This window comes from Grampus griseus (assembly GCF_964374135.1).
Source record: "Grampus griseus genome assembly, chromosome: 12".
NCBI lineage: Eukaryota > Metazoa > Chordata > Mammalia > Artiodactyla > Delphinidae > Grampus > Grampus griseus.
In genome coordinates this window covers 27,584,594-27,597,434 of record NC_139006.1, presented here as the reverse complement: position 1 = coordinate 27,597,434, position 12,841 = coordinate 27,584,594, and the positions used below count along the sequence as shown (strand labels likewise).

At 44.4% G+C, this 12,841-nt stretch overlaps 1 protein-coding gene across 3 annotated transcripts in view; it reads left to right on the top strand.

Moving 5' to 3' along the window:
* Positions 1-12,841, top strand: part of CEP192 (centrosomal protein 192) — a 79,435-nt gene that overhangs the window by 48,159 nt on the left and 18,435 nt on the right. For all 3 annotated transcript variants that reach the window (XM_082667576.1, XM_082667577.1, XM_082667575.1), the window contains exons 28-33: positions 981-1,090; positions 3,763-3,913; positions 8,034-8,209; positions 8,823-8,946; positions 10,389-10,494; positions 10,929-11,136. In XM_082667576.1, coding sequence (XP_082523702.1) covers positions 981-1,090; positions 3,763-3,913; positions 8,034-8,209; positions 8,823-8,946; positions 10,389-10,494; positions 10,929-11,136 — 875 coding nt within the window. The remainder of the gene's footprint in view (positions 1-980; positions 1,091-3,762; positions 3,914-8,033; positions 8,210-8,822; positions 8,947-10,388; positions 10,495-10,928; positions 11,137-12,841) is intronic.

Genomic DNA, 12,841 nt, shown 5'->3' with positions numbered 1-12,841 from the left:
GTGTGATTTAGACATTCTGTGTGTTGAATTCAGAGTTCTTGTGTCACAAAATCTTGTTTCCTAGCCTAAAGCTGAGTATGAGGTAAGTGAAGCTCCTGCCAGTTCATGGTTCGCAGGAAGTCATTGCCTCCCGGGAGGGCGGGCGTGTGCGTGGGCCAGTCTTTCCTTCTTCCAGTCCTTTGTGCTCTGCTGTGTTTTATTCTGATACACAGTTCAGGAAACTGTTTTATTTTTAATCTGTGAAAGACTGTTAGAATGTTTAAGAAGAGTTTAGTGATGAGTTGCTACATGATGATAGCACAGACCTGAAGTGAAGAGCTCAACTTTGAATGTGGTTTTTTCTCTCAGTTGAGTATTTTAGAAATAGAAACTGGCATTTAGAGAAATTAGATCACAAGTTTTTTGGTTTTTTTCCTTTCTCTCTACTGGGATATAGAAATCAGCGTACTCCTTTATAACTCCTCTTTGCCATTAATTTATAGTAATGAGATTTCGTTCGTTTGTGAACATCTGTGTTTTATAGAGAAATTTACTTTTTAGTTCTCTCACCTCAAAATTCTCTAGAAGAGGTCAAAGTAACAGAATTACATGGTAATTTAAATATTCCCTTCTGATGTTTTATTTGTATCATTTTCTTGGCTTATTTTTTCTGAGACAAATTTCTAACTGACCAAATTTTCACAAATAATGAAAATGTATGACCCGAAAAGAATCTAATTTTATCTTTTTTCTACTCTTCTGTTAGGAAGTGGTTGATTTGATGTGTTTAACTGAAACTGATGATTGTACTACCATGTATAACTTTTAAGGGAATTTCCAAAACAAGGGTTTTTTTTTTCAATTACTTATATTGGGATTTAGGACGTAATATCTATGAAGTAATGTATCATGTTAGTGGGATTTTCCAGATGCATGAATAAAATCTAATTAAGGTTATTTTGTATATATAAACGACTTCTGAATAAAATCTCTACTGGCAGAGCCATGCTGCACACACCAGGGGTGAGGAAGCAGTTCCTTCCCACCCAGAGCATGCTGCAGAACATCGACTTCGCGGAAGCATTTCAGGACGAGCTGCTCGTAACTGAAGGTAGGAATTTCAGCGTATTTTAAATCTTCTGAGTCCAGTGTGTGAGGAGGAAGAGTGTTAGCTTAGATGTGGTATCAGGCTGAATTTGAGTCACAGCTTTACTCTATGACTTTGGACAGATTACATCACTGAAATTCAGTTTCCTTAGCTGTAAAATGAGAGGAATAATGTCTGTGTTCTCTACACAGAGTTCTTGTGAAGATCAGATGAGAGGGCTTTGCCTTGTAAATGTTAGATGTTATTAATATGTTATTGCACCTAGTCTTTGGGTGGACTTGTGAATAGAGGAGGAGAACGATTATGATTAAACTCAAGTTATTACGTTTAAGATTTCATGATTGCAAACTTACACTCATTTTGAGATTTCTCTGCTCTTGTGACTGCTGTGCAGTTTATGGAGGATGTGATAGTGGTAGTGTGACTCTAATCTAGATGTTTAGCCCTATTTGAACTTAGCTGAGCAATTCAGATATTTAATGGTATCTATGACTCATACAAAATATAAGAATGGAAACATGCAAATTGTGTAAAAGTATGTGTACAGATTTTTACCACAGTATTGTTTATAATAGGAAGAAATTAGAAGTAACCTAAACGCCCAAGAGTAGGGGATCGTTTAATTATGCAATAGAATATCTTCAAGGCATTCAGACAATATGATTCTATATCAAGTGACATGGAAAGCTCCTCAATTTATTAAGAAAAGAATTATTTTAAAATTTTGCATATAAGATCACGTGTCTCCCCCTTGGCCTGTGAGCCCCTAGAGGCAAGGGCTGCACCTTCTACCCCTGTGACTCATGCCCTGCACTCCCCACCAGCTCATTTGGTAAAAATAATTTAATGTCTTATTTATAGTTACCTAGGTAAAATTGCAGGAGTATACACACCAAAATATTAACAGTGGTTATATTCTGGTGGTAGAATTTCAGGTGGTAGTGTCTTTTCCCCCCATTTTTATTTTCTAGTTTTTTAATGATGAAATACACACTCCTGAAGTGGGAAATGATAAAGGAAAAGGATATTTATGCCTATGTAGAGGTGATATAGAATAGTTTATGATCTTTTCAGCAAATTGGGAGACTATATCATCTGCTTCAAGGGTGGGTTAGTTAAAAATAATGAAAAGATTTGAAATGGTTGGAAAGAACGTTGGATTTGGAGCTGAACCTCAGTTCATAGCCCAGCTCTGCTACCTCAGCTCCTCCGAGCTTCACCTTCCATATCCCTTCCTCAGAGGAAGGATCCACGTGAAAGAGTTAACCTGAACTGTGCCATGGAGATGGACCCAGACACATAGCAGCAGCAGTGAAGTCTAATGAGAACTAGGCAGCATGAGTGTGCAGCCCTCGCAGCTTCACGACTCTATGGCTGAGTGGACTTGGTGGGGAGTGCAGGGCATGAGTCACAGGGGAAGAAGGTGCCGCCCTTGCCTCTAGGGGCTTACAGGCCAAGGGGGAGACAGGTGATCGAAGTATAGCATGAAAGTGCTGTGACAGAACTGTCCTTAGGGACCTGGGGGCTGCGGAGAAGTGGCACTCTGCTGAGAAAGCGGGGAGGGGGTTGACAAGGAGGAGAAGGTGTGGACCAGGGTGGGGGAGGGTATTCAGGCAGAGGGAGCTGCATGTGCAAACATTCAGGAAGTGGGTGTGTTAAGGGTTATGTTGACAAACCTGACCAAGCACTCAGGTGACCTGCTGAGACCCCCCTGTGATGGGGTTGAGTGGGGGCTTCAGGTGGGTCCTTGGGGCCAGGTTGCACATCAGGGAGTATTGGGCTCCTGGAGGTGGTGTGCATGCTGTCCAGGTGAGGGGAGGAAGCAGCCCCACTTGGTCTTCTGCTGGTTGGTGTAATGGATCCCTATAAGAATGTTGCGGTTGAACTTTTTACATGATTATTTTGAAAAACATTTGAGCGTATTACTATTAAGCATTCATAGCGATCTTACTTTTGTAAAATGTGTAATTACTGTGGCAAATAATTTCACAATTAAACTTTTATAGTCAGATGTATTTAATATAAATTTTAATTTACACTTCCTGTGTTCTTTCTGAGTTTCCATCTTAAAAATACTTAATTCTTAATATCTAATTTATATGTAGAATACAAGCATGTTCTCTAAAATTTCTTGTATATATAAATTCAGGTAGGTTTATCTTTGGATAAACCTCGAGCACTGTCTGATCAATCTAAATACATGTAGTTATACTAATACTGCCTGTTTCTGGATTTACTTAAGTTTTTATGAGACTGCCGCTTATGAAGTGTGTGCTCTCAGCCTCTGTGTTTTGGCCCCTCATTTGGGGTGGAGGTGATGATGCCTCGGAGAGCTGTGGAAACTGACCAGGTTGGTTTATGTTGGGGGTCAGAACAGTGCCCACAGCCCTGAGAGAGGTTGTTACTCGTACTTCCCGTGAGGAGACTGAGGCTCGGACTGGTGAAGGAAGCTGCCAGAGGTCCCAGGCTGAGCGTTGGCGTGGCTGTAATCCAAATCCAGTGCCAGAGCCTGAGCTGCCAGTCATTGATGCTAATCCGTAGTGTTAAAAATCCAAATGTCACCTACCCCCAACTAAGAAGATACAAGAAAATATGTAAATATATGAGTGCCTCTGTTACTTGGTGGTGTGATTATGTGAAGATTCATGTATTTCAAACATTATTTTCTATTTCAGTGTATGACCTTCCCCAGCGGCCCAATGACGTCCAGCTCTTTTATGGAAACATGCGTAAAATTATACTTTCAGTAATTGGAGAATTTAGAGATTCTGTTTCTAACAGAGAGTTTCTTCCACCTTCTTCCAGACCTAGCTTGGAATCTAAAAGGTAAAACTAACAAAACATCTTTTATCTGAGTTGAAGATTATTTGATTCACACTGGAGCTGATCTTTTACCTTGTGCTTTGTTGGATTTTTGTCTCAAACTGTTTATTTCATCTTTATTTTTAAGTTGAAAGAATTCCAAATTTACAGAAAAGTTTAAAAACAATACAGAGGGACTTCCCTGGTGGCGCAGTGGTTAAGAATCCGCCTGCCAATGCAGGGGACAAGGGTTCGATCCCTGGTCTGGGAAGTTCCCACGTGTTGCAGAACAACTAAGCCTGTGCCACAACTACTGAGCCTGCACTCTAGAGCCTGCGTGCCACAACTACTGAGCCCATGTGCCACAACTGCTGAAGCTTGCGTGCCTAGAGCCCATGCTACACAGCAAGAGAAGCCACTGCAATGAGAAGCCCGTGCACGGCAATGAAGAGTAGCCCCCACTCGCTGCAACTAGAGAAAAGCCCATGTGCAGCAATGAAGACCCGACGCAGCCAGAAACAAATTAATTAAGTTACTTTTATAGAGAACTCCCATACGCTATCTGCACCGAGATTTCGCAGTTGGTAACGTTTTACCACATCTGCCTTATGGTCTTTCATGTATATACAGGTTTTTCTGAACCATTTAGGAGTGACTTGCAGACATGATGACCAGTAGCCCTGAACTGGCTGTAGATGCTCCCCCTCATAGGCACGGCAAGCCCGTCAAGGTTAGGACACTGATGCGGTGATACAGGACCACCATCTGGTCCACGGAGTCTCCCGGTGGTGTCCTGTATAGTTAAGGCAAACAGCAAACAAGAAACTGCCTCTTTCCACTTCCTCTTTGGTCCAGAATCTAATCTGAGATCACACGTGCGTTTGGTTGGCTTGTCCATTTACTCTCTTTCAATGAAGAAAGTTCCTCAGTCTTTCACAACAGAGAAAACACACAAGGTTTGCTTATCAAGTACGATCCACAGAATCAAAGGTATTTTCCAGAATGAAGCTTCAGTACTAATTTGGGGTGAAACACAGAGAAACCTGGGGTTGCCCATGGTACTTTCTAGATCTACTTTGTAACATCAGCACTCCCCTCTGGCTTAGATTTAACACAAGGTCCATAAGTTGTGGGTGTGTTGTGTCACACAAGAGACTATTTTGATCATGAAAGGTATTTTATGCTTTGATAACTATGTAACTTATGTGATGCTTTTCAAACAGCTGTGCCACATAAATTCGTAAGTTTCAGATTTCTTTACCACAAGCAATGTGAGACAGACCAGGTGCTGCCTGTTTTAAGGACCCCAGTGCATTTGCTGTGGTATCCGGCATTTGCAAGATTACAAGGTGATTTAACCAACCCATCTTTCTTTTTTTTCTCTGGTCGTTTCTGGTAAAAAGGGAAAAGTAGGCTGCAGGCCAGCTGCTAACTCTTTCTTACCAGGTACCTTGATGTTTTTATACAATACAGGCCAGTTACTTTGTAAAATATTCTCGATTTCAGTTCACAGCTTCAGGACCTGCAGAATGATGCTGTTGGTTTCTCAGTGAAGCTTCCTCAGTGGTGAACAGTGCTGATTTGTCCTGTTACTAGCAGTATTTTTATCACTTTGTTTAAGTGGTGTTTGCCAGGTTTCTCTGCTGTAAAGTTAATAAATATCTTGAAGGGATATTATAATACACAACTTGGAGACAATGAATGATCTTGTTTCTCGTGAGACTTTGAGCACCCAGTGAGGATTGCTTCCTGAATCATATTATGTCTGTCTTGGTTACTAAATGGTGATTTTCTTATCCCATCTTTCTGCATTTATTAGTTATCTTTCTACTTTGAGGAAGGAATTTCCTTTTTCTTCTTATTCACATATATTAGGACCGACTCGTGGATTCAAGATTAATCCTTGTTGTCATTATTTAGTCCCCTGACCTGCTCCTTGGTCCTTTGCCTGTGCCCACACCACCTCCGGGCACCTCCTTATTCACAGGTACAGCAGGATGGTCGAGGCTCGTCCTTCACTTGCCTGTCCAGCCTGGAAACGAGGACATGGGCAGCAACGTGCTCATTGCTATTGAGGTGTCCTTGCTTCTAGGCCCGCTCAGTGGACAGAGCTAGGAAATATATGAGTTTATATACAAATCCACGTGCAATTTATATCTACTTCTGTTTATAAATGTGTTAAAATCTTGAGTTTACACTGATACCTCCAATTCTAATCTAACATAACACATGGATTCCTTTCCTCCTTCCCATAATTGTACCTTTTTTCTCCAGTACTGAGAAGCCTGGCCCCATTATTTTCAATATGTTTACGTTTTACTCAGTCTCCCTGTTTTCAGCCAATCTTGTCTTCACATGGTCTGTCTCCCTGGGCCCAGTGTGGCCAACTCACACCAGCAAGTCTTAGTGGCACCACTTGAGGGCTGACTCCCCCCATCCCCATCACCCTAGTGCCTCTGACTCACGCCAACTTGGTTTCTTTAATCCTTATGCTGTTCGTGTTAATTTTTTTTCTAAGATAGTCAAAGATAGTATTAACATGTATTAAAAATTACCTTGAGGGCTTCCCTGGTGGCGCAGTGGTTGAGAGTCCTCCTGCCGATGCAGGGGACACCGGTTTGAGCCCCGGTCCGGGAGGATCCCACATGCCGCAGAGCGTCTGGGCCCGTGAGCCGTGGCCGCTGAGCCTGCGCGTCCGGAGCCTGTGTTCCGCAACGGGAGAGGCCACAACAGTGAGAGGCCTGCGTACCGCAAAAAAAAAAAAAAAAAAAAAAATTACCTTGACAGTTACTTCAGTTGTGAGGAACTTGTTCTTAGGAAGCTAAACAAACAGTAATCAACTTTGTTTTTTAAATTGTTTTCTGATGTTTGGCTGGTGCCCCCTTTGTTTCTCTGGGGCGGTATAGGTCTGATTGGAAAGGGGGGTGGTCAGAGGGCAGTGAATTAGGGGTGAAGAGAGGGATTTCTCTCTGTCCGCCAAGTGTTGACTGGAGTCCAGGTGTAGCCCTGCTGTGTGGTAGGTGAACTTGGTCACCGCACCAGTGAACTTCAGTTGTCATGTGTTCACGTGATTACGAAATTTAGTTGAATTACAATTTTTTAGTAATCTAAGGCTTATTAGAAAACCCAATTTCAACACTTAGTAAAAAAACTTCCTAAACTTTATTAGCATTTCTTAACTGTAGTTTTTTGCCAAGAAGATTTTGTTTTAAAGTTTTTTGGTGTTAGCGTTGTAAAGCCAGTTATCATTATTCAGTTATAGATACTTGAAGAGTTTTGTTGTTTTTCTTAAATTCTTAATATTGGGTAGGTTATTTTTGTTTATTTTTAAGGAAGGAAATTCTTTTTATTTATTTTTTGTCTGTGTTGGGTCTTTGTTGCTGCGCGCGGGCTTTTCTCTAGTTGCGGCGAGCAGGGGCTACTGTTTGTTGCAGTGCGCGGGCTTCTCATTTGCAGTGGCTTCTCTTGTTGCAGAGCACAGGCTCTAGGCGCGCGGGCTTCAGTAGTTGTGGCACGTGGGCTCAGTAGTTGTGGCTCACGGGCTCTAAAGCCCAGGCTCACTAGTTGTGGCGCATGGGCTTAGTTGCTCCGAGGCATGTGGGATCTTCCCGGACCAGGACTCGAACCTGTGTCCCCTGCATTAGCAAGTGGATCCTTAACGACTGTGCCACCAGGGAAGCCCTGGGTAGTTTTCTAGTAAATCTTTTTTAAAAAACATTTATTTATTTGGCTGTGCTGTGTCTTAGTTACGGCACGCAGGATCTTTAGTTGTGGCATGAGGGATCTAGTTCCCTGACCAGGGATCGAACCCGGGCCCCCTGCACTGGGAGCACGGAGTCTTAGCCACTGGACCACCAGGGAAGTCCCTCTAGTAAATCTTTTAAGAGACCTCAGATGGCAGCAGAAGTCAAGGCAGGAAACAAATCATTGCAGATTCTAATTAAAGATTAGTAACATTTAACCTATACTGTACTTTACTTTTTATACACTTCTTTAAGAAAACCCCAATGTGAAGGATTCTTATTCACTGAAAAATATATAATGCACTTTTATTTTTATGTTTTCAGATTTATGAATAATTAATATAAAAATGTGACACAGTCTGCTTTATCATTTTAAATTTCTTTTCTCTCTCTCTCTCTAGTGAATCTGGCAGTTGTGGGACACATGGTGGTAACATTTCTTTGGATGTTTTACCAGTGAAAGGTCCTCAGGGGTCTCCACTTCTTTCACAAGCTGTTCGCCCACCTCAAGATAAATCGGCCTCGGAAGAAGTGTGGGCTGTCCAACCTGAACACTTGATTTTAGTCGCCCCTTCTTGTGAGTATGCCCCCAACGACAGGACAGAAAGTCCGTCTGGGGCCCGGGCTGTACTTGCTCTGTCCTCAGGGCTCTTGTAGGACAGACCTGGGCTCCATGCAGATGTGGCTGGTGGCTTGCCCAGGCCTCCCCTGCCTGCTACAGACCCAGCCAGAGTGTCATCCTGACACGAGGCCTTGGACCCCAGGCCAAGCTCCTGTGTGGCAGAGCTGCCCATCCGGGGGTCTTGATTCCTGCCCCCCACGCCCCCATCCCCCACTGAGAATGCATTTGGCACTTGGCCTCTTTTACCCTTAACGTTGATACCCTTGGTCCAGAGTAGGAACAAATCTAGTACCTATGTCTGTGCCCAAGACAGGGAGTAACAATTACCAGATTTCCTTTTTCTTCTTTGTTCACTACTAAACTTTGTTCAGTGTCATTGTAGTTTCCAAGAGTAAATGAAGGTCTTGCTTTACCAGGAATTTGAAATTTCTGTAATTGGGCAGTTGGGAAAACAAAATGAGTTAGTATGGTAGTGTTTTTATTTAGGATTTATTTTTACTGTTTATTACCCTTCGTCTTTTTCACAAATGCTAAATGTAAGTAACATTTTATTTATCTGCTGTCATAGGTGATATGGCAAAAACTGGACGTTTCCAGATTTTAAACAATTCTGTTAGGTTACTGAAATTTGAGCTGTACTGGCCAGCACACTGTCTTACAGTGACACCACAACATGGGTTTATCGCACCAAAGTAAGTATGACCTCCCTTTCCCCTGGGTGTTATTTAGATGCTTTAGCATGGTGACTTTTTAAATAATAGGCCATTCAAATAATAGGCCATTTTAATTTATTCAGTAGAATTTTGCAGTGTGCTGACTCTGTAAAGAGCACCATGCATGGTTCTGTGGGACCACAGTGAGTTCAAGACTCATGCTTCTTAGCGGGTGGAGACCATGTCCACAGCCAGTTTACGGTATCAGCCTAACAGGGTGGAGAGACGTGTGAGGCGGGGGAGAGTTACTGATGTAGCTCTGCCTACAGAATTACAGCACAGGGATGTGGCTGTGCACGTGATGAGGGTAGTGGTCTCCAAAGCTCCGGTGGTCTTGCCTTTGTCACCTTGGGTCTAGCAGCTTATTCTGCTGGTTTTCTCTAAGGACATTTTACAGACACAGATTCCTGGCTTCTGATATGTCTGAGCCATAATCTAGTTTGCCGTTTTCTACAAAGGATATTTTAAGGTAAAAAGAAGTCTTTGGGGGCCAGATGGTGATGAGCAACTGCCCTCTCTGTGCAGCTTAATTATTGGGATATAGCCTCAGCTCTGCAGCTTCTCAGGGACTGTGTCTGGGTTGGCACAGAATACGCACATCTGAAAGTTGCTTCACATTTGGGAATAGCAACTTTGCACAAGAGCAACATGAAGTTTATTTGCTTTTGCAAAATGATGGCGTATGCGTTTCAGGAGAGTTGATTTGACCAAGACCGGGTTAAGGTATGGTTGGGGACACTCCAGAGAAAGGTTCCTAGGACCAAAGCAGTCAATTAAATGTTTGTCTGTTAATGGGTGAAAAGCTGGGAGACGACTGGACAGGTTATTCAGAGACTTGTCCATCACCCTGTACGTTGAGCTTTTAGCAGTGGGAGGTCATCTTGGCCATTTTGGACGTGGGTACTGACCTCTCTTTATAACTGGTGGTTTCTCTTAAGTCACAAATCCAGTTACATCGTCCACATTTACGTCTTTGACATCCCATAGCTCTTGAAGAGAACAGTGAGCACAGAAAACCTGACCGACCCCCTTTCCCACCCTCTCTTCCCTTCCAGTTACGCTGTGTGACCGTGACGGCTCGTTCTTTATCATTGGCGGCTCAGAGCCTTTGTGTTACTGGTCTTTTGCTCCAGAAATGTTTAACTTGAATTGCTGTTTAGATGGCATTTCAGTGATGTGGTCCATTTTCACATGAGCTTTGCCCTTAGGTTCTTGGGTTCACACCACTCAGCTTTTTGTCAGCCACTGGGTTGGGGTTGAGGCCAAATCAGATGCGCCTGGTAGCTTACCTCTGTTATCTGCTCTTTCTGAGCAGTGAGGAAATAGTTGGTGACTGACAGGACAGTGTTTGTAACTCTTGTGGTTACTGCTGTTCCAGTACAGGGTATTCTTGGTTCTCAGTGTTCAATTCTTCTTTCAAGGAGCAACCTACAAATTCTTGTGAGTCCTAATTCCTCCTTATCCACAAAACATTCAATGTTCCCATGGAGTGGCTTGATCTATATACACTGTGACAATGGACAGAAGGTAATTTTTTAAACTTTTTTTTGATCAACATTTCTCTTTTTTTGCAGTTTAAGTTTTGTAATCCTCACTGATAGCACTTAACATTTCAGAAATCGAATTGAGGTGTCCTTTCAGCCCAAATAGACTTAATTAAATAGAGTAGTTAGTGCAGAGTTTTTCCACTAGTGAGCTGAACAAGTGTCCTGGGTGGGCAGCAGTGGAGAGTGGGGCCTGGAAGCCATCATTAACTTGAAGATTTTGCTTTGGAAAAAAGAGGGGAGTTGGGAGAAAGGATAAAGTCGAAGAGCTACTTTGGGATCTGAATGGACTTTAAATTCACCAGTGTTTCATTCGTTTGGCATTACTTTTCTCTACCATAATTTAAAAATAGGAATTTTTTTTAAAAAAAACAACAGCTTCACTTGCATCTTATCCTTTTGTTTGGCTCATTTCAGAAAATTGTGAAGGTTCAAATTCGAGAAGACTTGACCCAAGAAGAACTTTTCACTTGTTTGACCTCCAGCCCATTTAGAATCCTTTCCCCAGAAACAGAGCCTTCAGTTAATCATCTGGTAAAACCAGTGACAAAACCACCTTCCACAAGAGTTGAGATAAGAAATAAGACTGTTACTTTTCCTACAACAGAACCTGGCGAGACTTCAGGTATTGTATCACAAGGTTACGTAATTCAGACTTCTGCTAGTACGTTGGATCTAACGCTCTTAGTTAACTGTAGTTTGTGATAGGTGCAGATTTCCCGCTACTTCAAGAGAAAATCAGTTAGTCACTGGAAATCTTTTCAGTTATGAGCTGGATTTGCAGATGCTTAAAAATTGTACCGTGTTGAACTTAGGCCTTTAATAACTCTCTGTTCCAGGAGGCTTAGATTTTCTTATCAGAACCATCCCTCCCCGACTCTCACTAGGTCTTTGACCAGAGTTGCTACTAAGTTAGTGGCTGAAGAGGAGAGGAAGGTGGGTGGAGCCTGGCTCTGTCAGTTACTCTTTGACTACAGGCTCCAAACTTGCCCAGCCTCCCCAGCTGTGATTAACACCCACCACCCAGGGCCTGGGGATGGTGACGTGGTGTGTGAAGCACCTCTGAGCTTCCTTGGGCCGGAGTAGTGCTTTCTGCCCTGTGGGCGCTCTCCCTGCGGCCTCGGGGTCTAGGATTGCACATGGACAACTTAGATAGGGTCTGGGGCCACCTGTTGCCTGGCCCCCCAGCTCCTCAACTCTCGCGGTCTGTCTTCCACTGCAGCTCAGTCTCCTGCCCTCAGGGTCCCTCCTGGATCTCGTCGGCACCAGGATCTGTACCGTGTTTTCACTCAGTTTTAAGCCTGTCACTTCTGCCCATCACCCCCTCTGGCTCTTCCCAGCTCACTTACTCCAGGGGTCAGCAGTTGCCTGACCACATTCAGACCTCCAGGCCTTTCCCCTGCCCATCGCCCCACCCACAACGCACTTCTCCCCTATCCCTCCTCGACTTCTGTGCTCTGTCCCTGTAACCCCTCACAAACACTCGTGACTGCCTTGTGCCCCTCACCCTCTGCATTCCCGTCTGGCAAAATCCCAGCCCTGGTTAAACCTGACTGTCTCCCCGGCCCTGTCTCTGCCCCTGAGTGCTGCGCAACTTGGGCCCCTAGACGCCCTGAGCACAGGCTTCCCCAGCGGCCCTTGCAACCCTCCTCCCCGCTTGCCCCCACCCCCAGCAGCTGAGGCTTCTCTGCCGCAGCCCCCGCTGCCCCCTCCTCCCTGCTCCTGCTCTTTCCGGCTCTTGCCTTTGCCTCACACATGGTTGAAAATCTAGAGATCATCCCAGGTGACTCTTGCGCTGGGAACCTGGGCCCACCTGCTCCTGCCATCTCAGGCAGGGCTTCCTCGGGCCCTCCTACCCCCTTGTCAGCATTTCTTCCTCTTTGCCAAAGCGTCTCCGTCAGGAGGCAGCATGCCTGCCGTCACTCATGGACAGGGAGCCCTCGGCCCCTCGCCTTGCTGCGGCTGCCCTCCTCCCTGGCCCCTTCCTGCCAGGGTTGTGCTCCCACCCTCGCTTCTGCTGCCACCAACCAGGCCCTGAACTTGCTCCCATCAAGGTCACTAGAAAGCTTGATTTTGCTAAATCCAGGGCATCTTTTGTGTGTCTGTGTCAGTTTGACCTTAGCACTGGCAGCCACTCCTTCCCCCTTGGAGCAGCTCTCGGGGCTCACCTTGCCTCAGGGCCCCTCCTGAGCCTGTGCTGCTCCCTCCTCCTCTTCCGGCTCCTAACGCCTGCATCCCGCTCCTTCTCTCTGCTTGCCCTGAGCCCCAGATGTGCACCCCACACATCCACGAAACCTGCTTCTCCAGCCTTTCCCATGTTAGCAGTGGCA